At 39.2% G+C, this 26,915-nt stretch overlaps 1 protein-coding gene across 2 annotated transcripts in view; it reads left to right on the top strand.

Annotated features, from left to right (window-relative positions):
* STAG1 (STAG1 cohesin complex component) overlaps positions 1-26,915 on the top strand; it is a 203,465-nt gene that overhangs the window by 130,477 nt on the left and 46,073 nt on the right. For both annotated transcript variants that reach the window (XM_074833498.1, XM_074833499.1), the window contains 9 exons: positions 6,096-6,194; positions 11,140-11,219; positions 13,625-13,732; positions 16,003-16,117; positions 18,314-18,431; positions 19,522-19,625; positions 22,527-22,619; positions 22,745-22,834; positions 23,023-23,226. In XM_074833498.1, coding sequence (XP_074689599.1) covers positions 6,096-6,194; positions 11,140-11,219; positions 13,625-13,732; positions 16,003-16,117; positions 18,314-18,431; positions 19,522-19,625; positions 22,527-22,619; positions 22,745-22,834; positions 23,023-23,226 — 1,011 coding nt within the window. The remainder of the gene's footprint in view (positions 1-6,095; positions 6,195-11,139; positions 11,220-13,624; positions 13,733-16,002; positions 16,118-18,313; positions 18,432-19,521; positions 19,626-22,526; positions 22,620-22,744; positions 22,835-23,022; positions 23,227-26,915) is intronic.

Raw genomic sequence — 26,915 nt, 5'->3', positions numbered from 1 at the left:
GACATTGTAAGTAGAATAGAGAGTCGGAGGCAGGTGAGCCATGTGTCAAAGGATGAAAAGGGAGAGAATGGAAAGAAAGAGACATTTGGGGAGGCACAGAAAGGAGGAAGAAAGTGCATGGGGAGAATATATTGAAAAAGATGGAATAAGAACCAATTAAAAATGCAACCTGTCCAAAAGTACAAGATCCCTTAACGGTATGTTTTTCACTGGCACTACCTGAAAAGCTTGCCAGCCAGTACCCAGGTTTCTTGATTTTGCTTTGCTTTGATCAGGAGATAATTTTTTTCTATGATCAGTACTTAAAGTACTCAAAAGATGAAGGCTGAGGCAATAGTCATAAGGTATTCTCATTTCATGTGGACAGAAATCACCCCAAAATGATTAACTTCTCTGGAAGCTTGCCACTACAAAAAAGAGAGGAGGCAGCAGTGTAAGAGATTCACAAGCAGTTTCATATTCTACTTCAGAAGACATACAAATTAAACCACAGGGAAGACACAGCTCTTACACTTCTTTGTAGTAGCTCCAGTGTAGTCTTTCAGAGGTACGATACAGAAGTTTAGTTCTATTAATTTGGGAAATCTGTATATTTTGTACATTAATCCTGTCTCTGAGTTTTCAGATTAATTTCTATAGGGCTTTTTGTTTTTTATAGATTACATTCTCATTTGAATATGGGTTTCTAGTTCTGCCTTTCTCTCCTTTTAAGCTTCTTTTTTATTCCTGTGGATATGGGACCATAAATTAAAAATACATAAAACTATAATAGAATTGCATTAAAAAAACCACTGTCCAGTCTTAATTTTCATCTGCCTCATTCATGCATGGAACTGTTTTCAAACAATAGTTGTGTCTCTAGATACCTAGACAATCATGGTTTTTAAACCAGTTCCTAACACTTAAGAAAATGCTTCTTCCTTCTTTGCGTGCTTCTACTTATTGACTATTTCTGTGAAAGGAGTGAACCCTGGTCCTCTGGAACAGATGGCGTTAGAATACTTCATTGTGATGGCATCCCAACTTAAAAGGATGAAAACATAGAACTTGTTTTTATTAAGGTTGTATAGAAACTGAAGTTGTAGTTTTTCTAAAGTTCTGAATGTTTAACTTTATATAATCTCCTTGTTACATAATTTCCTTGGTTTTGGGAAGGCTTGAGAAAATAAAAAATGTGTCAGATGATACATGGTATCTTCATAAATGGTATTGAGTGGGCATGTGCAGAGTGCAACTGCTTGCTCCTGCCAGGAATGCTCCTGCCATAGGTACTAATGTGATGCAGGACATTTTCATCTGTTTTTCTCTGGCAGTGTAACTATTTCTGTCATTAGGCAGCAGATTACCTCAAGATACACCATTCTAGAGCATCAAAATGCCAGCCACTATATCACGGTCAGCCCATAAACTGAGGGATTGAAGATACCCAGTAATTTAGGTAATTTTTCTACACAAGAGAAAAAACCCAAACAGTGCAGTCTTCAGAAATATGGTAGGGCTATGAGCTGAGCAAATTAATTATCTATTTAATAGGTTTTAATAAAACCTGATAAATTCTTTTAAAAGAGCAGAATACCCTTAACCACCAAAAAAGAATTGGAAAAATCCAAAAGAAGAGACGGGAAGTGTGAAAAGAGAGAAATGACTTTGCTGGGACTCTTGGCCACTCACCTATTTTAAAAATACTTAAAACTGTGTTTAAAACTGTGTTTCTGGGGGTTTAAAAAGTCATCATCTCTGTGAGCTAAGCCTCTGTCTGGCGTGTGAGCTGACACGTAGCTGTGCACCTTTAATTACCATTTCTGCAGCGGTGGTAGCCCTGAATGGTAAGAGAAGTCTGGTTCTCACTGGGAGATGGCAAACTAATACTCACAAGTACAAACTGTGTAGAACATTAATAACAATCTAAGGTGGCTTGAGGCCAGGCTATAGATCACTGTGAGACTTACCCAAGGGTTACAGATTGTTGGTTCGAGTCCTGTGATGAGCATGTAAAAAGTATGAAAATGGTGTGTTTCCATCAGGATGGATTCTTTTTCCCAGGTCTGCCATATTAAAGAGAATTTTGAGTGGAGCATGACTCTCCCAGACAAATGTAGACTACCCCACACTGCTGTCATGAAAGGTGTACATTCCTTTTTGCTACATTAGCAGTGGTAACAATTCTTTGCTCAAAACTCGGAGGATTATCTCAACAAAAATAGAGGAAATAATTGTCATTAAACAGTGTTGATAAACATTGAATGTTTTTTGTTTAGTTTCTAATTTCAAATTATAAATAAAAGAAAGCATTAACAATTAAGTATTAGTGCGAAGCATTTCTCATATTCATGAAAGAATTTTATATAACAAAATTAGTAAAAACATATAAATAGTTATCTAAAACTGCTTTGAGAGAAGGGGAACTACAGGAATAATTAGACTGGAGAAAGAGGCATGCGTAGAACCGATGGCAGTGTGGGTGAATTCAGGATTCTGCAATAATCAAGTGTCACAATTATAAATCGGACAAAACCCCAAGTAAGTATATTTTTCTGGAAGATAACACTCAGGAGAATGGAAGGTCTTAGTTCTAGAATGCTGATAATTCAAATAGTTTGTCCATTATTTACTTAGAAAATGGCAAGGCTTTCCTTTCAGATATGTTTTGTCTGTCTGTAAAGCATAGATGTGACTACACAAAAATGGCTGGAAAGAGATGCTGGTTTTCTTTAACAGAAGTAAAGGTATTGCATGGCTGCAAGTATTTGCTGCCTTAGGTTGACTCATACTCACTATGAACTTCAGCTCAGAATTGCAGAAAATCTGGCTAAAATCTAGTCTGGGAAATATTTTTGCTTATTCCTTTCCTGCTTAAGGTTGAATTCACTGTATATCCTCAGTGCTTCTCAGACAATGATATTTTCTAAAAAAACTGTAGTGTTGGTTATTCCACAGCTTTCTATAGAAGTTTGAGTGCTTAACTATGTTTGCTACTGAAAAGTTCTTCCTCACATAAGCTAAATAGTCTGTGTTGTAATTTTAATTTATTATTTCTTTTCCTAACCACTGTGCACATAAAAAGTGACAATTACTTATCTCCTCTTCCTTCATAGCAAACTAACTTTTCCTTGTGCTACAGAGATATTTACAGGAAGTTTTCTTCATTACCTCTTGTGTCCATTCCATACTGTGCCCAGGCCTTTTTTATTTGTTTTCCTTCTGATTTTTGCCTTTCTCTTGTGTTTGACCTCCAAATTAATTTATGAGTTAAATAAGGTCATCTCTTAGGTCAGTAAGTCTCTTCCTGTCCTTGCTCTCCATCAGTGTTCGCAGCTGTTACCCTGGCATAAGTTTCTTAGGAATTACCCTGACTTTAGCATTCCCACCCACCTACTTCCTTGCTAGATAGGAAATTTCTGCTGCGTTTCTTTTCCCAGAAAGTGTTCAGGCTGTTAAAAGCTCATGTCACCTGCATAATTCTCATAGTTACTCAAAAAACATCTCGTGTCTGGCATGTTGGTGGTCTGTGGCACATTGCTACTCCTCCATTCTGGACTTCAGTGCAGTGTATCCACGTACACCCTCACTCTGCCTGCCTTAGGTTCTTGTCCAGGTCGTTGCTGTTTATGCTTCCCCGTGGGTTCCTGTCACTAATCTCCACTGACTCTATTTTAAAAGCTTCTTAACAGGATTAGCAAACTGGCATGTCAGGGGCTCTTCCTTCTCCAAAGAGATGAATTCCATCCTTGACCAACAGTTTAAAAACCAGACCTTTTTGCTATTGGAGAAAGTCCTCCTCCTATCATTTGTCGGCCAAGAAAGGCAGTCATTTCCAGGAATTGCCCCTGTGCCTCCTGGGCCTTTGCTCCCAGCTCAAGGGACTGGGTGTAACACAATCTTTCTCTCTTCCTCACCTGCTCCTGCAGTCACTTGTCTTCTGCCTCGGGTCTGGTGAGCAGCAGGAGGGCAGTAGCCTGGTTCAGTATGCTCTTGTTAGCATCTGGCTTCAGTCTGCTGGCAGGCCGTGCAAGTACCAAACATTCACAGGTGCACTTCCTATCTAATCTTGCTTGATTTGCTCACTTAACATTTATAGAGACACTCAGTATCAGACTTGAACTTAACTCTGGGACCATTGATCCACGGTGTTTGGTGATGTCCCCAAGGGCCTTGGACTCCACAGAGAGTCCAGACCTTATCTGCACAGGTCTCAAGCCTCGTTGCTGTTGGCACTGATTTTTTTTTTTTTTTTCTGTACCGAATAAATTTAGAGTTTTGCATTTTGGGATTACAGCACTGGCTAAATAACAATCCATCTGCTCACAAGTGGGACAGACTTCGGTGGAGTTGTAACTAAACCTGCTACCTCACTGTTGCTTCGTAGCGTTCATCACATGCCAAACCCGATACTGATCCTCTATGGCTAAATGAGCCAAGGCTGCGAGAGGCTCACGTCCTCTGCTAAAGGTTAGTGATGCCTCCAGAGATCCTGGCCTTTCTGAATGCCACACAGCAGAGGAGACACCATTTCTGGTACTGCAACACAGGTACCATTAAAGGAAGAATGACATTCAGCATTTCTCTGTGCTTTTTTAGCACTTGATCACATCCATATAAAATTTTTCTTCAAGAAACTTCTTTTCTGTACCTTGAAAGATCTTATGATAGATCCTTTAAATGTAACTTTCATCTCATTGACGTTCTCTGCAATGGTAGTCAAAAAGACCCCTAGAAGAGAGCATGAGTGCTCAGAGACTCCTCACAGATAGAAAGAGATGATTTCTCAGGAACAATAATGCTTCAAGAAAAAACTTTTCTGAAAATCCTCCTTTCAACTTCTGTCCTTCTTTTATCTTCTATTTCAATTTCTGAAAAAGGTGCGAAGGAGGAGAGAAACTTAAAAATAAGGATTTTTAGCTTCTGTTTTTATGTCAGTCTGTGAATGTTCTTTCAGCTTTTCTTTGAGCAGTTTTTAAATACGGACTTGATTTCAGAATAGATAGGCTCAGAAATGAAGCTTCTCTGGGCATGGAGTTTTATTTCTATTAGTTCTTGAGCAGCTTCAGGCTTTAGACTTGGTAGTGTCCTCACTTCATAAAAAAAAGTCCACACTGCAGTGAACTCTGCAGATTATATTTGAGCAGATTTGTGTTTATAACCTTTTTGCTATCTACAAATATTTTTCAACAAGAATCCATAGTTTGCTGAGACTACACAGTTGAGTGAGCTAGATGATGTGCATGTGCTCAGGGGATCCAGCCCTTCTCTTTATCATCCACGTTCCTATGGGCGACAAACCTTGATGCGTAGGCACTGCCTCGTGACGCCCCCATTTCCTGCCTACAGCCCACCGCATCGAAGTAATCCCCACCTAAAGAGTAGCTGGGAATGAGCTGCTGCCACCAGAACAACTCGGACAGACAGACACAAGCTGCTCTTCTCCCCGAGGGCTCCGACAGCTGTGTCATAGATGCATTGTTCTTGTGGCAGCAGCCTGCTCCCCATGGGAGGGTCTCCCACGCCTTTTGCGTCCTTCAACCCGTGCCTCTCCTGTGATGAGGGATGGGATGTAGAGAATTTCAGAAAAATAAATGCAGCGTGTATTCCTTCTGTCAGTGTGAAAAGGAAAGACAATGCTCGGAGATGGCTGAGTCGTTGGAGTGGGCTACACGCAGCCCACGCTCGGTCATTTTGAACACTTGTGCACTGGTTGTAGCACCATATGTCAGGCAGAAGTTACCTGCAGTCTCTTTCCTAAAGACAAAGAGCCACACTGTCTTCACCAACCACCTTGAGATCATACGTCTTCGTTTTGTACTGACTGGCTACATTCTTTATCTTTTTGTGGAGTTACTTGAAAGGGAAACGGTAACAGACGTTTACGTGATGGCACATTAAATTCTTTATATATGCAAATAGGGAGAAAATTTAACATTGTTTGTAGGCAGCTGCATGTGGTTTTTGGTTTTTAGCTGAATTGCAAATTGGCTTTGGTAACTCATTTGCATAAAATTTTAAATGTACATTAAACAAATTACAATATGATATTATTTAATATTCATGTGCATTTGATTAGGGTATTCTATCAGCTAATCTTAGTGTGTTTTATTTAGCAAGGTGAAGTGAGGTTGAAGTGTTTGAAAGCTCTTCAGAGTCTGTATACCAACAGAGAGTTATTTCCAAAACTGGAGCTGTTCACTAATAGATTCAAGGTAAGAGGAAATAAAATTTTTGGAAGGAGTACAGAAAATAAAAGTATCTATCTCATCCTGTTGCGGTCTTTGAGTCATGTATATTAAATGCAAAAATAAACTCATTTGTTTGTGACAAGGCTTGTAACTGCAGTAGTAAAACTGTGTTACTGAATGCTGAGATTAAGCCAAATTAATTTTACAGTGTTTATCTTGTAAGATTTGTCAGGCTTGGCCAGGATGATTATTTGTCTGTTTGTATTATTGATAGTTTATATATTGTCATTATTCAATCTGCTTGTACTAATTTAATCTTAGATTTATTGAATTTTAAGGACGTGTACTGGGTGTTTCACACAGTCTAAAACACATCTGAAAGTAACAGCCTGTAACAAGAGATTGTTTGTAAGACAGCTTTTTAGCTGAGTACGTGCTTGTGTTTGGAGGAAGATATACTTTGATCTGCATCACAATGTCCTACACAGTGAAATACCTTGCTACAGAACAGGAGTTTACATTGTGCTTTTTGACAAACCCCTGAGCATGATCGTCCTGTTTAGGAGATAAGTGCTGAAGGAGTATTCCACGGGTTTTTTTATTAGCACAAAACCACTGACTTTTTGCTTAATATCTTGATGAGAACTTGGCTGTTAATTCACTTTGTGGCATGACCGCTTTATTTCACAAGTGAAGTATCCAGAAGAGAGGAGTGTAGCAATACTGTCATTGCTTCTGTTTGGATGCTCTGCGAAGAAAGCTTTCAGGTGCTGTCACCACGTCGGTTGGCACCTTTTACCATCGCTTTTGTGTTCTGGAGAACACAGAACTGTGGTAAAGGCTACACCCCAAGGAAAGACTGATTTAATTTATTTGAGTTTAAATCATGATTATAATGCTGATGCAAATTCTCTTTAGAAAAGAAGTGGAGATTTAAATATTTGTAAATAACTACTGTGCATGAGACTTAAACTTCTCACTGTAAATTTTACACTGCTTCACTGGTTTTGTCTGTCATTGCAGTTACTATTAACTCCTCCAGTTCGATCTAGGAAAGCACAAAATATAGAAAACTTGTCATATCTTCCCTTTATGAAACGATTCATAAAAACATAATGGTAATCAGCCTTTTACCACATTCACTTGAGATGGAGAAAAAAAGATGCTTAAACTGCTGTAAAGTCTAGATGTTAAGGAAGGCTTTTTGTCCAAAATTATAGTTATATAATAGAACAGACTCTTTATTAATAATCTCCTTCATTTGAGATTTTTAAGGGCAGATTAAATATCTGCCAGAATGAACTAGGTGTAGTTGACTTTAAAGTAGGAGATGAAACTAGATCATTTTGTGAGATCACTTGAGGGCCTGTATTCTTCTAATTTTATAAAGTCAGTTTCTGGGACTATTGCAGTAAAGACAAAGTTTTCTCTCATAGAAGAGTACCTGGCAAACAGGTTCAGACCTCAGACTACTTCTGTAATGCCTCCATATTCTGGTTTGCTTATCATCCCCGGACAACCAGAAATACTAGTTAATTCTCCAGAAAAATGAACCCTCCAACTCTGCTGCTTTTCTTGTTCCATCTGCGCAGACTTACAGATTTGTTTATATTTGCTCCTTCTGTAACTGGATTTATTTCGAAGTAGGCCACTAAAACTCTCATGGTCTCTATATCTGCTTCTCTTTACTAGAAAATGTGCTGGATGCTTCTCTCCTAGCCTCCTATAATTTGTAAGAGAAAATGCTGCTTTGATTCTGAACCTGTCCCATCGACCAGCAAAACTTTTCAAGATGATTGGAGGCACTTTGAGAAATAGTTACTCAGTAATGTACTTCAAAAAACTACAAGAACATGAAACCTCTAAATATTTCCTCCTGGCTTTTTCACAGTATAGACAGTTTTCTTTGTTAGAAGAAGCTTGGTTAGCCTGTGTGTTGCTTCTTGGTTTAGAATGGCACAAGGAATTTTCATTTCTGTCGAAAAGATGCAGACAAAAGGGAACCCTGTTAGGAATCCTCATCTTTCTTCTGTTCCATTAAAGCTGGTTTTACTACAGAAATCTCTATCATTATGAAATAAATCAGAGAAAAGGTGAGTTCAAAGTCTCTGTGAGCCTAGAGAACAGATCTGTTTAACATGATGGTTTATCAGTTTCAGTTTCCAGCCACATCAAGAGAACAAAAATCTGGCATTGCCCAAATGTCTGCGCTTGGATTTACAGCTGTGCTGACAGGGATGCGGCCTTTGGCACCAGGATGGAGCAAAGTTTCAAATTAATGCTTTTTGAATCTGTGATACATTACTTAAATGCCTTGCCACCACAAACTCTACCACCACCCCCTGTAAAATAATTGACCTAAATGCCATTCTCAGTTCCATGGCTGCTTATTTGTATTTCCTCATCAGACTGTAATCGACCTGCACAGTTCAGCTGGTATTCAGCTCAATCCATTCAAACTGTCAACAGAAATCTCTCTAGAGATCTTCTAGCTGCTTAAAGTATAAATTCCTTTGATCCAGAATGACTTGTACTGGGGTGTTAATATTTCACCACCTTCCAGATAGCTGTGACAAGGATCCAGTGTCACTTCTCCAAAGGAAAGATCTGTGTTCTTTCCGGTGTTTGTGTTTCTAGGAGTAGGTGATATGCTAGAAAATAAGCTTTGTCCGTCAAAAAAAAATTTGTCCATCGAAGAGGAGACGCTTGTTTTCCATCAAGAAGTCCTGTCTGATTAACTGAAACTGTATGGAAAAGGTGTGAATCAGGTCTTTTGCAGTCAGTGCCAAAGTCAAGACACCAGCAGATTTAGCTGCAGCCACTGAATTCTTGTCCCTTCTCCCTTGTCCCCTATCCCTTTGCAGGAGAGTGCTCTCTCCACGGCCTGAGGCAAACGGAGATAGGTTTGCTCTTCAGCCAGCCTTGTTCACAGCCTAATACATAATTGCAAACTGATCTTGATAGACAGTGCACGTTAATATTTCAAGTTATAAACACAGGCCTGTGTCCTAATCTACTGCTGTACAGTGGTACAGGAACTTTCTGTCAAAGCAGGTTGAACAGCTGGGGTTTGTCACTTACTAAACCACAGAAGTTACACCTTCCAGAGGCATTAGGTGTTCAGGTCTTATTTTCAAGGATTTTGGTGCCTGACTGGCAGGTGCCATCACACAGAGATCCCGGCACCAAGGCAGAAAATAAGAAATGGTGCATCCACACTGTTTATTTTAAACCTGCTGTTTCTGGGAAAAATTGAGAGAATAGTCTTTTTGGGCAAGAAAACATTGTCACATCAGTTGGTTTCAAAGTCCGAAAGAACTCCAAATTCAGAGAGTAGCTCTTGCTCTGAAGGCAGGGGAGAAGGTCCCTTCCCTTTCAGGCTTTTTTTAGAGATGTAGAAGGGGTTTTATACTTGTGTGCTTACTCCTTCATGTGCAGTTAGTTCCCCCTGTGGTATCCTGGGGTTTGGGATACACTTCGAGGGAGTATATGAAATTCCACTGAAACTTTTAAGATCAGTATCTCTGGCTGTTCTTTCTCTTGATGTTGTTGTTATTAGTTGTTCCTTGGCCAGGACCTTAGGAAAAATTGACAGCAATTTTTTTGTCTTGCCATACACAGGATTTCCTATTTGGAAAGTTATTTCGCTGTTTGAGTCTCTTCATGAGCTTCTCACAGTCTCTAAAACTGTCTAGATACAACAATTAAATGCATCAAATTTCCCAGGAACTTACTGGTGAATTGATAGAGGTGCATTCAGTCATAATGACACAGAGTATCTCTACATACCTGGTTTTGTTGAGAGGCAACACTTGAGACAGCCACAATGAATTCTTTACATACTGTTCCTGAATTTCAATACTGAAATAAGCATCAGTTGCTTGATATTCACCTTCAGCCTTTATGTGCCTGAAATAGTAGAGAAAAGAGGTGAACACCTTTATTTTGTCCTGATTTGTTCTTGGTGACTTTCACTGTTGTTTCCTAACACTTCCCTTGTTTCTTTTCTAGTCCCTGACTTCTATTTTTTCACATCCAAAAATGTCATATAGTATCTAGTCCTTCCTGAAGCAGGTCAAGCCAGAGAAATCAAGTTTTATTTTCAGATGGCCCAATTTCTTTTCATTAACTTGATCAGTCAAGCAAAGAATATCGAGACATATTGCATTTTTATGGATGGGTAGAAATTCTCCCCAGATAGGGAGGACAACATACACTAATCGCATCTATTTTTGATTGCCAGTAAGCAAACTGAAACTAAGGAGAAAGAAACCCTTAGGAGACTTCTTATAACTGCAGGGTCCTTAGAAGTTATACAATCGTCACATTTGATTGGGAAGTGGTGTGCTTGTCTCCGTGAGAAAGAGTATAGGAAAATAAAAAGCCAAACCACAGAATTTCCCACTTTCCTGTGGAAGGTCTGTAGTGTAATTCTTGAGATCAGCTTCAAACCTTAAGATGTAGCCAGGTATAAAGGCCACAACTGTATAGGCAATATGCAGATGCATATGTTCAGATGTGATTTTCTTCACAGTATTTCCAAATATGCATATATGCAGCATTCATTGCTCTAAAATTCTTTCTTTCCAGGGGGATGAAGCGGGGCAATTTTTCTGCTGTCATCCAACCCAAGTACATTCCTTTTCAGGAAAGAACTGTTAAATAAGACCAGTCCAGAACAGTTCTTGGACTCCAAAGTCTGCGTGCTTATCTCCTGGAAAACTCACAAGGATGAGGACTGTTTGTTAAGCACTTGTTCTCATTCGTGTGTACTTGCCTGTTGTTCCATTGTGCATATAGCACACAGCTTCCTGAGATGTACATTAAATGGTTGAATGATATTAAAGGGTTTTCATGTGTCTAGTTGAAAGATCTTTCTCCCCAAGAGTATTTTGTAATCTATACAATTCTTCATCTGATAGCTGTTTGTGTGTTTCTGTTTTGTCACTGTAATAAAATTCCTTTCCAGGATCGCATTGTATCAATGACGCTTGATAAGGAGTATGATGTCGCTGTGGAAGCCATTCGATTAGTCACACTAATACTTCAGTGAGTATTTTTCAAAACCAACATATTCCCCTTGAATGTTACCTAAACCAGTAATATTTAATTGACTGGATTTCTTTGTGTAATGAAGCGAATCTGTTACTTTACAATTAGTATGAAGTTGAACTAAATATGTAGTAATATGGTTATGAAGCTGAAATAAGATACTCCATTTCATGGAAATACAGTAGGCAAAGTGTGAAAATGTAATGATGTATTTAGACTATTAGTGCATCCATTGTTGTGGAAGGATACCAAAGGGCATTTATAGCTTTTGCAAGGGCAAAATGATTGTCCTCCCCAAAACAAGTATCTGGAGGTTACATTTGCTAAAGTAACTCTAACACTGACTGAGCAAAGATCCAGTGTTAGGAGATTTGATTTCCTGACACAGCTGGAAAGAGTCATCTGGTAAATAAGCTGACAGGGAAAAGATGCTAGCTTCAACCTCCTTGTTGGGGGTATGTGGAGGTGGCAGCTTGCAATTTTAGACACTTGGCCGTGCAGAAGGAGATGCTTCCAGGCCCCTAACTTTTTCTTAGAGATGCAGTGGCTTCCCTGAGACAAAGATCCAGTCCAGAGATCATCCCACATGCTGGCTGTTTGAGCCAGCCTGTCCACAGCAGCCTCACGAGCACTGCTAAGCTTTTACTATATATTCATTAAAACCTATGTTAAAATCTCTTTTACAAACATGCATAGAATTTCTGCATCATACTTTGTACCTAGTGGCTCTACTAGGAAGATGTTTTTGGACATGCAGAATTTGCATGAAAAATTAGACTAACTTTTCCTCTTAGTCAAGAAGTCTCGACTTAAATTTTTCTATTTATGGGTCACTTTGCTTTACAGATATTAGACTTGTAATACTAAGAAGAAAGGAAATCTTGTATCTACAGTTATATTTTTAAAGGAAATATGACAAATACGATCACAAATGAGATGTAGAACGTATCTATTCCCTATATTATTACCGACATTTGGGAACACAGTAAGATTTTTAGGTCAGAAATTAGCCAGTACACTTTTTTTTTTCCCCCTGCCCTTTTTTCTCTTTGGTTGCATGATGAAAAACATAGTTAGATGCATTTAGCACCAGAAGAATATGGGTCACGTTGAACAGCACAGGGCAGTATTCTGGCAGGTAGGAACTCCAAAAAGATGTGATGAACAATCATCATGGGGAATGACCAATTAAAAGTTATTTGTAGTAGGAAGCCACTAGAGTGCTGATACATAAATGTTTCTGATGAATGCTGACTGAACAAGGAGGGAAGTAATATTCCTGTATGTGACAGTGGTGATACTTTGATTATTGTTGATGGAATATAATTGTCCCATGGTTCATAGCATTTTTGCAGGAATACTACTGAAACATGGAATTTTTTCTGAGTTTCAGAAAACACACGCACATCCTGAGCTCAGAAACAGCAGAAGCCCCAACTATGTCATTTACCCAAGACAAGGGTAAAAGGTGGCTTGCTCTTGTCAATAAATAATTATAGAAAATAAACTTTTCATCATCTTTCATCCAGCACAGCAGGGTACGATCAGATTCAGTTTCTTGATGTTGAAAATGAAGCCTAAATCTAGTCAGCACAATGACTACAGTAAAAGTGTTGGACAATTTATTGTGTGTTCATTTGATTGGTGGATGCACAGTGCTAGTTCTGTGTCCCCACTTCGTGGCATAATCTGGTTTAGTTTTCTGCTGCCCACATCCAGAGCATTTCTTTGCCCCATTGCTGAGGCAGTTTTATCCACCTGGCCTGGCCCTTTCAGCAGCTGGAATTGGGAATATTCCTTCCTACTTTACCAGGCCATCAGAGAGGCACCTCCTGCCTTGCAGGGCACAAAAGCACATGGACTGTCACGTGAAAAGACTTAACTCTGGAGAATGGAGAAGGCCAGGAGGCTGAAGCAGGTTTTCCCAGTCCCAGATTTGAATACTTTAAAAATTCAAAGCTTTGAAAGCAGACAGACATTGCTATAAGAAAGCAATTACATTTTTCTCATGTAACATTCTAGGTTTTTAGTTTAATAATGTTCGATGATGAGTGTTTGGCATCTTGCAATATGTGCATTGTAGTTAGTATAATGGTCTAAGAATTTAAGGAGGGCAAGATTTGTAAGCAGTGATGACAATTTTTTCATTATGTTATTTTTTATATACATATATATTGATAAAACTGGGAGAAGAAAATCAGACAAACTTTCAGTTTTACAGACCCTTTAAATATTTCTGTATTTGGAAACTGAACCAAAGATCCTTGAAGTCAACGTTCAACCATTTAGGATTTTGTATGAAGGAAATCAATCTTGTAGCTGTCAAAAGTAAGTCAGGGGAGGCGAGAGAATTGAAAGGAAACATTTGTTTTAGTTCAGGTGTTACTTTCTGACTCTTTCAGTGGAAGCGAAGAAGCTCTGTCAAATGAAGACTGTGAGAATGTTTATCACTTGGTGTATTCAGCACACCGGCCTGTTGCAGTAGCAGCTGGAGAATTCCTTCACAAAAAGTAAGTTATCGGTTGCTGTGGAATAAGACCAGTTTTGTGAATGCTTTCTGGTAGAGGTAAGATTAAAAGGCAAAGAAGCAAGAGTGAAATATCCCAATATAGCAAATCAGATATTTAATTTAAAACAGAGGCTTGTTCTCTTGTTTAAATTCAAGACCTAAAGGCTTGAAGAAAGTGAATTTACATTTTTCTTGCTCTAGAATTCAGATTTTTCCCAACTCCTCAAGGGCTAAATACACAAAGACTGCATAAACCTCTGAAGTTGGTTTAAATCGTGCAGCTCTTTCTGTATTACTGCTGTGATAATATATATAGGGCCTGTACATCCCTGATGGTCTTCCTGATAGGCAGTCATCATTTTTACAGTTTCAGGTGAGTTTATTTCAGAATTGTGAACTTGAGAGGTTTTTATGTAGTAGTAATTAAGAAATTTCTTTCCAAATTCACTGACTTACCCTAAAAATGCATTACACTGTGGTTACATCTTTCATGTACCCACTATGCCAAAGGAAATGAGCTAGCTTTTCCATGGATGTGAATCATACCACATCAGTAACTATGACCAGGACATTGCCACATCATCACAGTTAACCTTTTCATTTAGGGTTTGCAGTTAAAAGCCTTTTAGCAGTAATTTTATTTTTTCCCCCTCATGGGTTCTGACATTAGAGTTCTTTAATATATTTATAGAGTATTTATATCAGAACCCAGGTTATCTAATTTTTCATGCCAAGATACACAATAGAAGAAATTACGTAAAAACATCAGTTTTCCTGTGCCAGTGTTCTAACTTACTGTGTTTTATCAGTGATTTCGAAGTCCACGTTGTAGTTGTAAGCTTCCGTTAGTGGATTTCTGGAATTCCATCTTTGTGATTAGGCATTATTTGTTTTAAGGAATTAATTTACAAAATTCAGTTACATTTAGTTTCCTGTATGACGTTTTACAAGCTATAGGAAAGGATTAGGTTCTTTTTAAAGATATATACTGACATGTCTTTGTTAATCAACGTGTGACAAAGTAATTTTGAAAAAAGCCTTGAAGGTAAATGAAGACATATCTGCACCTTAGTGCACTTAGTGTAAAGACAAAACTTTACCCTAACTTTTCTTTACAATGAGATACTACGCTGCGTTCTATAAATGTCTCTCAGCGTTGAGAGAAGGTTGTCCCATTCCTAACACTCATTTTTTCTTGGTATCTGCTAACACATAAAAGCTGGTGCTCCATTTTAAATAACTTAGAACCTGCTTGAGCCGTTTGAGGTGGGATATATTTTGCCTCATTTTATACATTTAAATAGCACTTTCTGTGTGTGAGCTAGTCATCAGGCTTTCTCTCTGTAGTTAGCATAGAAAAGCAAATAATAGAGAGGATCACTGACTCAATCCTGAGGTGGATGTTTTAAGATATTTCTGCACCTGCAGAGGTGCTCATTTCTTACCTATTAAGATAGGTGGGGGGGGAAAGGTGATGTCTTTAACTAAAATACGTTTGTCTGTAACTCATCCTTCTCTTTTCAATGAACTACAATAGTGAAATCAGAATACTGTGTTTCACATTGGTAATTCACTTTGTGACTGCAGTTTCAACTGTAAAAGCAAGGAACAGTTTTCAACCTTCTCGAAGTAAAACAATCATTGCTGTACCTGTGTCGTGTAGGCACATCTGAGATCTTCTTAAGCTAGCAAATTTGAGCATTGAGAGTAGTTTGGAATTAGCCATGCATCAGGGAACTCAATGCAGAATGTATAGTTAACCTGAAAAAAAACCCCCAAATAATTGACTGGTAGCTTGCTTTATCCTTTACGCTGCTACCGGTACCCGAGGTTGGTTGTTTAACGGGATGTCAAGTTTGTTTATACCATATTCCAGTCAGTGTGACCACAGTGAAGATACAACCTTAGTTCTTAAGGCACTAGTGGAATAAGTGGTACCACCATTGTAAGACTGGGTAAGTTAAAATTGCAAAACTGTACAAATTAGGCAAATACATAAACCGGTGCAAAATCCTTCAATATAAATATGTTTTGGAGAGCTTTTTCCAGTGTGAAATTCTTCCAGCCCTGTGAACTTGAAGACTCTGAAGATAAATCCATCTCTTCAGACAGGCAGAGGTCATGCCCTCTTTCTCTTGAAAGAAATAGCTTGAGATACTTTCACTGTGTTATGTGAACAAATCTACTATATCAAGAATGAATGCTCGTCATATTATTGCAGAAATGAGATTTGTTTTGATAAACATGATAGCTCCTTTTGCTTATTTTTAGACTGTTCAGCAGACATGATCCCCAAGCTGAAGAGGCTCTAGCAAAGAGGAGGGGGCGAAATAGTCCAAATGGAAACCTTATTAGAATGTTGGTTCTTTTCTTTCTTGAAAGTGAGGTAAAAAAATCATTTTTAACCTTTTCATGTTTAATAAAACCTGGAACGTAAGTAGTGATTTATCAACATACAGTAACAAGTTGTCTTTCTTTTCCTTTTTTTCATCATTTCAAGAAATTTTGTATGCCCTTTACTCTGCCCACCATTTCCTTGTCTATCAAGCAAATTCAACTCAATCTTCTTCATGGTTTATTTTGCTCTTGCATGTCCCCACTGTACTCAGTAATGCATTGCTGGTAGTATGGTGGCTACCAGGATTCATTGCTACATAGAAATGTAACTGGTTGTTTTTTTTAAGATAACCACATAAGGAGTATACGTCTGGAGTTACTTTTTATGGATTAAAATCATTCAAACCAGAAAGGAAGAAATATTACATAATATCTCAAATTATGATTAGAATCAGAGAATAATTCAGACTGGAAAGGACCTGAGGGGCATTAGCTCAAAGCAGGGTCAGCTGTGAGATTAGATGAGATTGTTTGGGGCTTTATGCAGTTGCATCTTGAAAATGTCAGAGATGGAGACTGCAGGCATCCGTATGATGACATAAGTGTTTGATGAACACATTCAGGATGGGATTGTGCCCATAGTTTATGGCTATACAGATAGCATGTATGGGAAGTTTTATGGTAGACACACAGTAATTCAGGTGGGGAATGGCAGTGGAGTGGAGGGAAACTTGAGAAGATAAACTATCAGGTACAGGATGCTCTGAAGATAGAGGGGGAAAGGTTTAAAATTTATACATTTGATTTGGTAATAAATAGGTGGCAAAGGAAGACTGAAAGGAATGACAGAAATGTCTCTCTACAGAAGGGAGGGTAATATATTTTGTGTAAAAAGCAAAAGGAAAGGTATTACAATCGGGTATTTTAATTGTTATGAAGCCTTGAACAAGAGACTTGACTGTGAGAATGAAAAGTAACACAACCAGAGATGCTGAGAAGAAAGGATAATAACATTTAGGTACAGTGTTAATGTTAACATTTTTTAGAAACACCTTATAAACGTACAAGTCTGGATGAAATGTCACTACTTGTGTGAGCCTACAATCTGCTATCTGAATGTATTTTTAGTTCCAGCATCTTAAAAACTGAGATTGTAATAGATCATTCTATTTTCCAGTGCAAATACCTTAAAACTGAGTGTGTGTGATTGGGAGTTACCTAGCATTAAGCTTGTCTATCCTGAGGAGAAGAGATACTCAGCTTTGCTCCCAAAGCCACGATCAGCAAAGTGCCTTCCCATGCAAGCCATATGCTGCTCCCTGAGATCGCTTCCCTGTCAGGGCCAGTTTTTGCTGTTGCTGTTTTTGGGAGAGTTGTTAGAAACAAAGTAGAATATTATGACTCCGGTTTTAATAGAGGATTGGGAGTTTCCATCTACAGTAGGACTAGAAAATGCAAGCACTGCAATCAGAAGAGGGAACAGGTAAAGCAGTGAGAAGCATCAGTAAGCTCTGTGACACATGACATTTTACCCAAATGTGTCAAACAGAAGAGCAGGTAAATGTACTGACCCCTCCTTCCGTACACTCTGAGATGTTTTCCAGTTAAGCAATCAGGCACACGTCTGGCAAGCAAATCAGAACTGCATATTGTGCTTGTTACGTTTTGATAGTGGTTAAAGATCAGTTTATAAAACAGTAGAAGCCTATGGATTATTTTTCTCACGTTACAACGGTTGTGTTAATTCACATAAGAACATTTTTTACACTTAAAGTTAGTGTTAATTCTGTACCCCCTGAAATAGGGTTACAGAAATAGGGTTTCTGCTACTGTTTTCTGAGCATGTAGAAGTATGTGGGAAGAATAAATGCCTGTTCAAAACAAATATATTACAACGCTCCTTTAGTCTCATGTCTCCTTTTTATAATGCAGTAAGAAAGTGAGGAAAGGTAAGTTTATGGCTTGTAGGTCAAACCTCTAAGAAAGATTTTTCACAAACAAGCCGCTTTATGGAAAAGAAGCTCAATTTGATTTAATTCCATTTTCTATAAAAACATGTCCCCATTGTCATGCTGTCAGTTGTATCGTTCAGTTAGAAGAAGACCTTGCAGAGGTAGTTTCAAACTGAATTTTCTTTTCAACTAATGTAAGAGCACATGCCCAGGCCACTCTCCATGGTTGTGAAAGTTGAAGAACTGCTGCTTGTACCAGAACGCTGTACTGATGGTTGCTTTGGGTTTTCTAGTTGCATGAACATGCAGCCTATTTGGTGGACAGTTTGTGGGAGAGCTCACAAGAACTGTTGAAAGACTGGGAATGTATGACAGAATTGCTCTTGGAGGAACCAGTCCAAGGAGAAGAAGGTATTTGTTTAACCTCTATACTTTATTGATATTGCACCATATTGCTAATTATTCCTTAAAAAGATGTTTCACTGTGGGTGGTAGAGGTATTTATATTGTGGTTTGTTTAGAAAGTGTATTTGAAGAAGATTAGTTTAATCCATTTTTAATGCACTTTGCTTCATAAGCAGCATTTTTGTACTCTTATTTTTCATCTTGTGAAGTCTGCTGCACTGTGGTTCCCTAATATTAAAGTCTGAATGTTTAAATAACAACTGTATACATGAACATTTCAGTAAATTAAATAGCTCATACAGTTTTAAATAAACAAGCACTTCAGGTGATGTTAATTAAATATGGGCTTTTCTAGACGATGTTAAAACCTAATGAATTCTTAAGGGGATTCTTTTGCCATTAGTTTTGAATCTCCTTTTGCAAATACTAGATCTGTTTGCACAAGGTAGACAAGGGAGGGTGGTGGCAAAGAGTCCCTAATGGTAATGAGTGTCATCCAAGATCCTTTATAATCATTCAGCATTCTCCTGCTCCAGGGACCTTCGCAGGGGTTAACTGGTTGAAAACCCGATGTGTTCTTACTGCTTCCTAACATGACATGCTCATGATCTCAGTGTTTCAAAATCTGACCTTTTGTTTACCAAATTGTGGTATTTATATGGTAATTTCCTTAGGAAATCAGGCACTTTGGTTCTTTGTTTCTTCCTAGCCTAGTGGGCTTTGGTCCTCTAGATATGTGACCAGAAGTACTTCCCAAACAACAGAAATAATACTTCATGATGGTGAGAATATTTTATAAGGAAGTGACAATGAACAGTCAGTCGCTCTCTGTCCTCCGTGACACACTTTGTTTTGTAGATCTTTGTTATATTTCCCTTCATACATCCTGTTTCCACACTCCTTTTCTCTGGACTTCTTCCAGTTCTGCCATACCTGTTTTGAGATGATGCGAATGGTAATTCACAGAGCGAGCAAGAAAGCCCTGGGCTTATAAATGGGACAAAATGATGTTGTGTCTGTTGTTCTCTATTCCCTGTGTTTTACAACTGCATTCAAAGATTTGTAACTGATGTTACTTGTTCTTTTCCCTCCATAGCAATGTCTGACCGGCAGGAGAGTGCTCTTATTGAGTTGATGGTGTGTACAATCAGACAAGCTGCTGAGGCACATCCTCCAGTAGGCAGAGGCACTGGCAAGAGAGTAAGTGGCACTGCAGTGGGTAGCTCAGACCTCTGTATGTTCCTACAGTAACATACAATATTTGTCTACAATGCCACATTTTGATGCTTTTAAATTAGTTTTTTTGTAATTGCTGTTTCCTGTTTCATGTGAACTTTTTTGAAGAAAAACAGTAGAAATTCTGTTTCTGGACATGTTTGGGTTTTGTTTGTTTGATTTGGGGTTTTGCTTTGCCACGTTAAGTAACATAAATTTACAGCATGAAAATCTTTTTTTATTATTTTTTAGATGTTCTTTTTGTCATACCCCTGGCTTACACTTCTACCCACATCTACACCCTTAATGTTAAATCTAGATTAGAATTGCAAGTGTAGAGCTCAGGAGCATAACAAGATTACCTCTGTCTTCCATAAAAAGAAACATGCTGCTAATATGGATGTAAAATTTGCAGAAAAAGCCAACAGTATCTTCATCATGAGAATAGCTAAGCACTGGAACAGAAGATGAGAGTTTGTGCAGTTTGCATCCTTGGCAATTTTCAAGACCTGACTGGACAAAACCCTGAGCACCCTGGTCTGACCCCTGAGCTGGCTCTACTTTGAGCAGGAGGGGTGGGACTGGGACCAACCTGAATGCATCTGTGGTTTTAAGTATCCATCCTCTTTGGCCTCTTCCACCGAATGCCCTAAAATTTTAAGAATTTGACATTCTGGCCATTTTGCAATCTAGCTGCCTCTTTCATCTATTTCATAGTGTCTGTTTGGGGATCAGTGGAAGTCCGTTCCTAAGACTAGGCAAGCACTTTTAAGCATTTAAGTATAAGTCACAAGGTCAGGGTGATCAACAGGCTTTCAACTGTATTTTCCATAAGTAAAGCATCCATGTTCCAAAAAAGTCTCAGCTTCCCAAACGTATTTCCCTGATTTTTGGTAGTCTCCCTCTTATTTAGGTTAGACTAAAGTGAAATAAACCCATATGAACATTTGGTACTTCTGTTGGGTTCTCTTCTGAATAATTATAACTAGTTTATTAAAGAAAGCCACAGACATAATGAAGGTGAAAATGGAGATAGACTTAGCATTCTTTATTGCTAAACTAAATGCAGTTACTTAGTTTCTTAATTTTTATGTGCCAAAAGCAGATTAGCCTCATGTCCAGAAACAGCATCTGAGAAAAAGATCCAAGAAACCATCAGTTTAAACATGCTTTATGTACCTTAATTTATAAAGCACATTGTAAGAAATTCCTAATTTATTAGAACGTTTCAGAGGTGAGGGGGGAATCTATGAACGCACTTACTCAAATTTACACAAGCATGTATTATCCTGTGTTACCAAAACTGTTGCAGGCACAACTTAACTGTGTTTTGTCTCTAGCTTCAAACCCTTCTAGCAGACAAAGCAACCTTTAAATTTTACAAAACTTCCATGTTTGTATTTTCTGTTTGGAGTACCAACTAATGTAACTATTAGCTTTTTGGGTATTTTTTTCTGTCTCAAGAGATCTAAAGTTCAGTTCACTTAAGTTCACCAAGTTGCTTAGTCTTAGATTTTTCAATGTCTGTATTTCTTCAAAGCTAAAGAAAACACTTCAGTAAAACAAATTTCACCTGCTGAAGGGTCATCAAAAGAGCCTCGAGATCATCCCGGGGACCCAGATTAATTCACAGCACCACTGAATAGCAATATTTGGTCACCAGAATGTGACTGGGTGGTTAGGGGGTGCATTTGTTTTGCCTTCTGATGAGCTAGCAGCTTCTGCTGGCACGGGCGGCGCTGCACTGCCAGTCGGTGCAGGCACTGCGGTTGCTGCTGTGCCTACCCAGCTGCCTGCCACGTACGATGGGAGTGGTTCCTTACCCTGGTTACAAACCTGTTCCCCCTCGCTTCCATGGTTGTTTCGGATTCCTGCTGACACATTAGGCTACCTGTCATCCAAGCACATGTTTTGTTTCCAGCTGTTCCTCCTCACTTACAGAGAGATGTAGGTATGACATTTAGCTTTTGCTTCTTTTCAGTTAGATCATGAGTTGTGGGATGGTAACTGCAGGGATCTCTGACTTGTCAGGAGAGGTTTGTCATGTTCTCATGATCTCGCTAGCATATTCTCTGAGTTGAAATGGGAGCAGATTTCTAATTATGCACTCACCTTCTTGTGAAATAGTTTCTTCTCTGACTTCAGCTTGTAACCCTTATTGTGCAGTCTGGCAGCTTTGCTATACATAAATCATTAGCTAACTTGAGTATTTTATTATCATTATTTGTTTTCAAAAGTATTCTCTCCTTTTCTGAAGCCAAGAAGCCAGATCTAAGCTTTTATGGAGCATGCTGTTTTGATTATTGTCTCTCTATTCACTGGTTCAAGGTGGTTTTGCTATGACAGCATTAGTAGCTTCAGTATATCTGTCACTGAAATTTGTAAATGAGTTCTGTGAGTTTGGATGTATGTTCTCACAGAGAATTACATTGCAGTTTAGAGATGAGGCTATGAATCTGCTAATGAAAATCACTGTTACAGTGTGGTTTGGTTTTGGTTTTCTTAATTATACTTCAGTTCGCCCTGAGGTCTTACGTTAACACTTTGTTTAATGTGTGAAAGCCAGAGCTCAGTTTGCTTGGAAGCAATAGCAAAACTTCCACTGACTTGGGTTATATTTGAATTTCAATCCTAAAAAAATGTTGATGTGTCGAGACAATATCATGCTGGATGATATATTTTCCTTTTCAATCATGGCTTCTTAGGACATATGGTCCTCCCATTTAATCACTCTTCAGTCCAAATGTGTTTGAGTTTTTTATTCTCTCCTCTTTTGATTTATTAAAAATACACTTGCATGGATTTTTGTTTGTAATACAAACTTTAGAAAAATTAATGAATGCTATATGCATTGTATTTACTTTAGTTATTTTTGATCACATGCAGGTCTTGACAGCAAAAGAAAGAAAAACTCAGATAGATGACAGAAATAAATTGACTGAGCATTTCATTATTGCACTTCCTATGTTGCTATCAAAGGTACATTTTTCAACAAAATAAATCTCTTGCTGGTATTTACAACTGTCTTTAAACTTTTTCATTCTGTAGTGTAGGTTTTTATTTTTACTTCACTATTTTTTTGTTTTGTTTCAATGATGTTCTAGTATTCTGCTGATGCCGAGAAGGTTGCAAATCTCCTGCAAATCCCTCAGTATTTTGATCTGGAAATCTATAGTACGGGCAGAATGGAAAAGGTACAGTACATTGGGCAAGAAGTCTGACTGCTTTCAAGTATCTAGTTATTATTCTAGTCACACAGTACTGTTCCTTCATTCAGCATATGAGTAATCTAACCTTGATTTGGTGTATTCTTTGAATAGCTTCTTCTTTGAGTCTCATTGTTCAGATAAGGTGAAAGCTGAACTTCTTTTCTGATCTACAGCATCTGGATGCCTTACTGAAACAGATCAAGTTTGTTGTGGAAAAGCACGTGGAATCAGATGTTCTCGAAGCCTGCAGCAAAACCTACAGCATACTCTGCAGTGAAGAGTATACAATCCAGAACAGAGTTGACATAGCCCACAGTCAACTTATTGATGAATTCGTGGATCGATTCAACCATTCTGTAGAAGATCTGCTGCAGGAGGTTTGTTTTCTTAAAATGAATTTAGTTAGACTACCTAAAAATGCTGTGATAAACTGCAAAAAAACATTCTTACTGAGTCATGAAATTATCCGTCTAAAGGTGTGGGGCAGCAGCAACTGTTTCTCAATTATTTGGAGCTGTTTCTCCATGTAGAAAATCCCTTGGACTAGCCATTAAGCCTGCAAAGCATTGATGCTGTAAAACAGAGACCACGGAACAATCCTGCTCCTGAAAATTTAGTCTAGTATTTAAACAGTCCACATAAGAAATTAAGTGGATGAATGCGTGAAAGCTGATGAAAAATGCAGAGAAAGATGCATTTACATTAATGCTTGTGGTGATTCCAGTAGTCCCAAATGGATATGCAGGCAGCAGAATCAAGATTGGATTATGTCTGGAATGGAAGAGAGGATTTAGTAAAATATTTATAATGGCATATTGAAAGAGCTCTGAAAAGAATGAAATTAAAGATACAGGTCTGAAACCTGGAGGTACCTGGGATTTACTTGTAAGAATTTATCCTTCAAAACACATAAGACAGCATACATTAAATAAGAATAGAAACCTTACTCATACTTTCTGGCTTTACATCAATTTAACTTTGTGTAGCACTACTTAATTTGTTGTAATTCTCATGCTTTTTAAACATAACTTAAGGTCTGCACAGATCTTTTTCTTCACTACTTCTAGTCATGCACTGCACTGTGGCAAATACATTTCATTTTTGATGTACCTTTATAGAAAGTTAAGCTACAGTCTCTATTTTAGAATTACATATTAAAATAAGCTTTTTTTCTATCTTTAAGTAATATGCCACATACAGGCATACTGTTGTATGCCTCGTCACATTTTTCTGTCGCTGTAGGAATGTACATGAGTAAAAAAGGCAGTGCATGCAGGAAGCAGGCACTCCACAACCCAGGGGAGTTTGTGCACCACTGTACGTTCTTTGGTAGAATACGTTTACTTTGCTCTCTACCTGTCTGACATTTTATATGTACTTTCCTAGAAACTTCTGTGCAGAACCTGAAAAGACATTCCAGAATTTCTGCTACATCTCTGCCCATCTGTGTGTGGCAAGGGAATTCTTTCAGCTAATGCCGCATTACGTATCTTATCCATTTGTTTTAATAGCCGTGGATTTTGTACCTTGTCTCTGGCCAACAGGACCAAAAACTCTGAGACAGAAACTTTGGGGGAATCTGTCACTGACTTGGGTAGTAAAAAGGGTTAAAGCTGGACTGCTAACACAAAGATCCAGCTTTCAGAATCAGCCAAGTTCTCCACAGCAGATGCCCAGCAACTGATCACCGTAGCGGCCTTCGCTCTCTCCACTGGTACCCACTGACAGAGGTTTAGGAACTCTGGTGAGGTCCTCACATTCTTCACTACCCACACATCCAGCACCAGGGTTTGGTCTGGCTCCTTATGCAGGGACAAATCTCCTATGTTGCTTCTCCAAACCTGGCTCTGGGAGAATCTTCAGCTTATGTCTCCACAGCCGAGCTCAAACCAGCAAAAAGCATCTTACTCACAGTCTTGTCTCAAGGTGGAGGAAAGTGCCTATGGGTTGTTTCAAGAATCAGACCAAGAAGCAAGTGGAATCCCAGTTCTTTGACACTGACTTGCCATTTCTGTTTTACTGTCTTGTAAGACGTTATGAAAATGTCTCCTTTCAGCTTTTTCTCATAGTTTTATCGTGGAACTTCTCCAAAGCGAATGCCATGTTTGTTCTCTCTTCATGTAACAAACAGAAATTAGGTCTGTCTGAGGACATGCAGCTTTTATGGAAGAACCCCCTTGAAGTTTGCACGCTGTCCAGCTGTATAGACATTAATCATCCATGCATCCATTCAGGGATTCAGAGGTGGCATTCTGTTCCCTGGATAGTTTCACCCAAGAAAAGATTCACTCACCATTTTATTAGTATATCTGAGACACCTGCAGATAATTTTTTCAACCATAATCCCAAATTCAGTTAGCAAATACAGGAACACTTAGAATCCTCCTGCTGTACAGCAGCTGCTTTCTCTGACTTACCCATTCTCTTCTGCACAGCAGCTTTGAAGAGGAGTTGAGACAGGAACTAGTCCTTAAGTTCTGTCAGCTCCTTTTCTGTCATCCACATACCCTTCTGGAAGCCAGCAGTCTAGTTACTGTTGAGTTTGGTTTACTGTAGCATCAGTCCTCTTGTTCTTGGATTCTCTGATCTGAGGAGATCCAGTGCTGTCCTTCCCTTTGCTACCTCGCAGTCCCTAGCTGTGCATTTTTCAGAAGTCCTTAGGGAGTCCTCCTCCATGGGCAGTGTGGTCTCTGGGCCTCAAAGAACCACGTTCCAACACTACAAGCAGTAAAGATGAAAGGAGATTGGAAATCTGCCTCTCTTCCACCCCCAGCCCACATCTCAGATCAGTTATTCCAGCGTTTAGGTCCAGCTGTTTTAGACTAGGGATACATGAATGTTGAGACAATTCGGAAAACACGCTCCATATTTTAGGTGCATGTACGGGTCTGCAGTCCTGTCCTCGCCCCTTCTGACACTGCTTTGAAAGGTCCTTCCAGCCTCACTGTTTACCCAGAGGGAATCACAGAATGGTTTGGGCTGGAAGGGACCTTAAAGATCATCCAGTCCCAACCCCCCTGCCATGGGCAGTGACACCTTCCACTAGCCCAGGTTGCCCAAAGCCCCGTCCAACCTGGCATTGAGCCCTTCCAGGGAGGGGGCAGCCACAGCTTCTCTGGGCAACCTGGGCCAGTGTCTCACCACCCTCACAGGGAAGAATTTCTTCCTTATATCTAATCTAAATCTGCCCTCTGTCAGTTTAAAACTGTTAACCCTCGTGCTATCCCCCTGATAAAGAGTCCCTCTCCACCTTTCAATACTGGAAGGCCGCTCTAAGGTCTCCCCGGAGCCTTCTCTTCTCCAGCTGAACACCCCCAACTCTCTCAGCCTGTCCTCACAGGGGAGGTGCTCCAGTCCCTGAGCATCCTCCTGGCCTCCTCTGGACCCACTTGAGCAGGTCCGTGTCCTTCTGATGTTGGTGCCCCCAGAGCTGGACACAGCACTGCAGGGGGGGTCTCACGAGAGCAGAGTAGAGGGGGAGAATCCCCTCTCTCGACCTGCTGGCCACACTTCTCTTGATGCAGCCCAGGACATGGTTGGCTTTCTGGGCTGTGAGCACACATTGCTGGCTCATAGTCAGTTTTCCATCCACTAATACCCCCAAGTCCTTCTCCTCGGGGCTGCTCTCCATCCACTCCTCACCCAGCCTGGATTTGTGCTTGGGATTGCCCTGACCCGTGGGCAGGACCCTGCACTTGGCTTTGTTGAACTTCATGAGGTGAAAGCAATGAGATAATGGGATTCATAAATTACTTTCTACCAGTCTTCTTAGGAGAAATGAACTAAGGGAGAAAATAATTATTACAAATCAGGAAGCTAGGAACTGCTTATTCCCACTCCATTTCACTTCACTTCTCTTTGCAGGCGGCTTCCCTTTGTGCAGTACTCCAGTGCAAAAAGCCATGAAGGATGCACTGAGTCTGCTGAGCAGAGAACAAGGACTGGGCTCATGAAGGAATATGGGCCAGTAATGCCAAAATACTTCTGATGTATCCCCTTCCTTTACCCAGCTTGAGAAGTAGAGAAATCCAAGCAAGAGCTTATGATCTTTGTGTATATCCACTTG

Source organism: Strix aluco, chromosome 9 (assembly GCF_031877795.1).
Source record: "Strix aluco isolate bStrAlu1 chromosome 9, bStrAlu1.hap1, whole genome shotgun sequence".
Taxonomy (NCBI): domain Eukaryota; kingdom Metazoa; phylum Chordata; class Aves; order Strigiformes; family Strigidae; genus Strix; species Strix aluco.
This window is presented reverse-complemented; position numbering and strand designations above follow the sequence as displayed.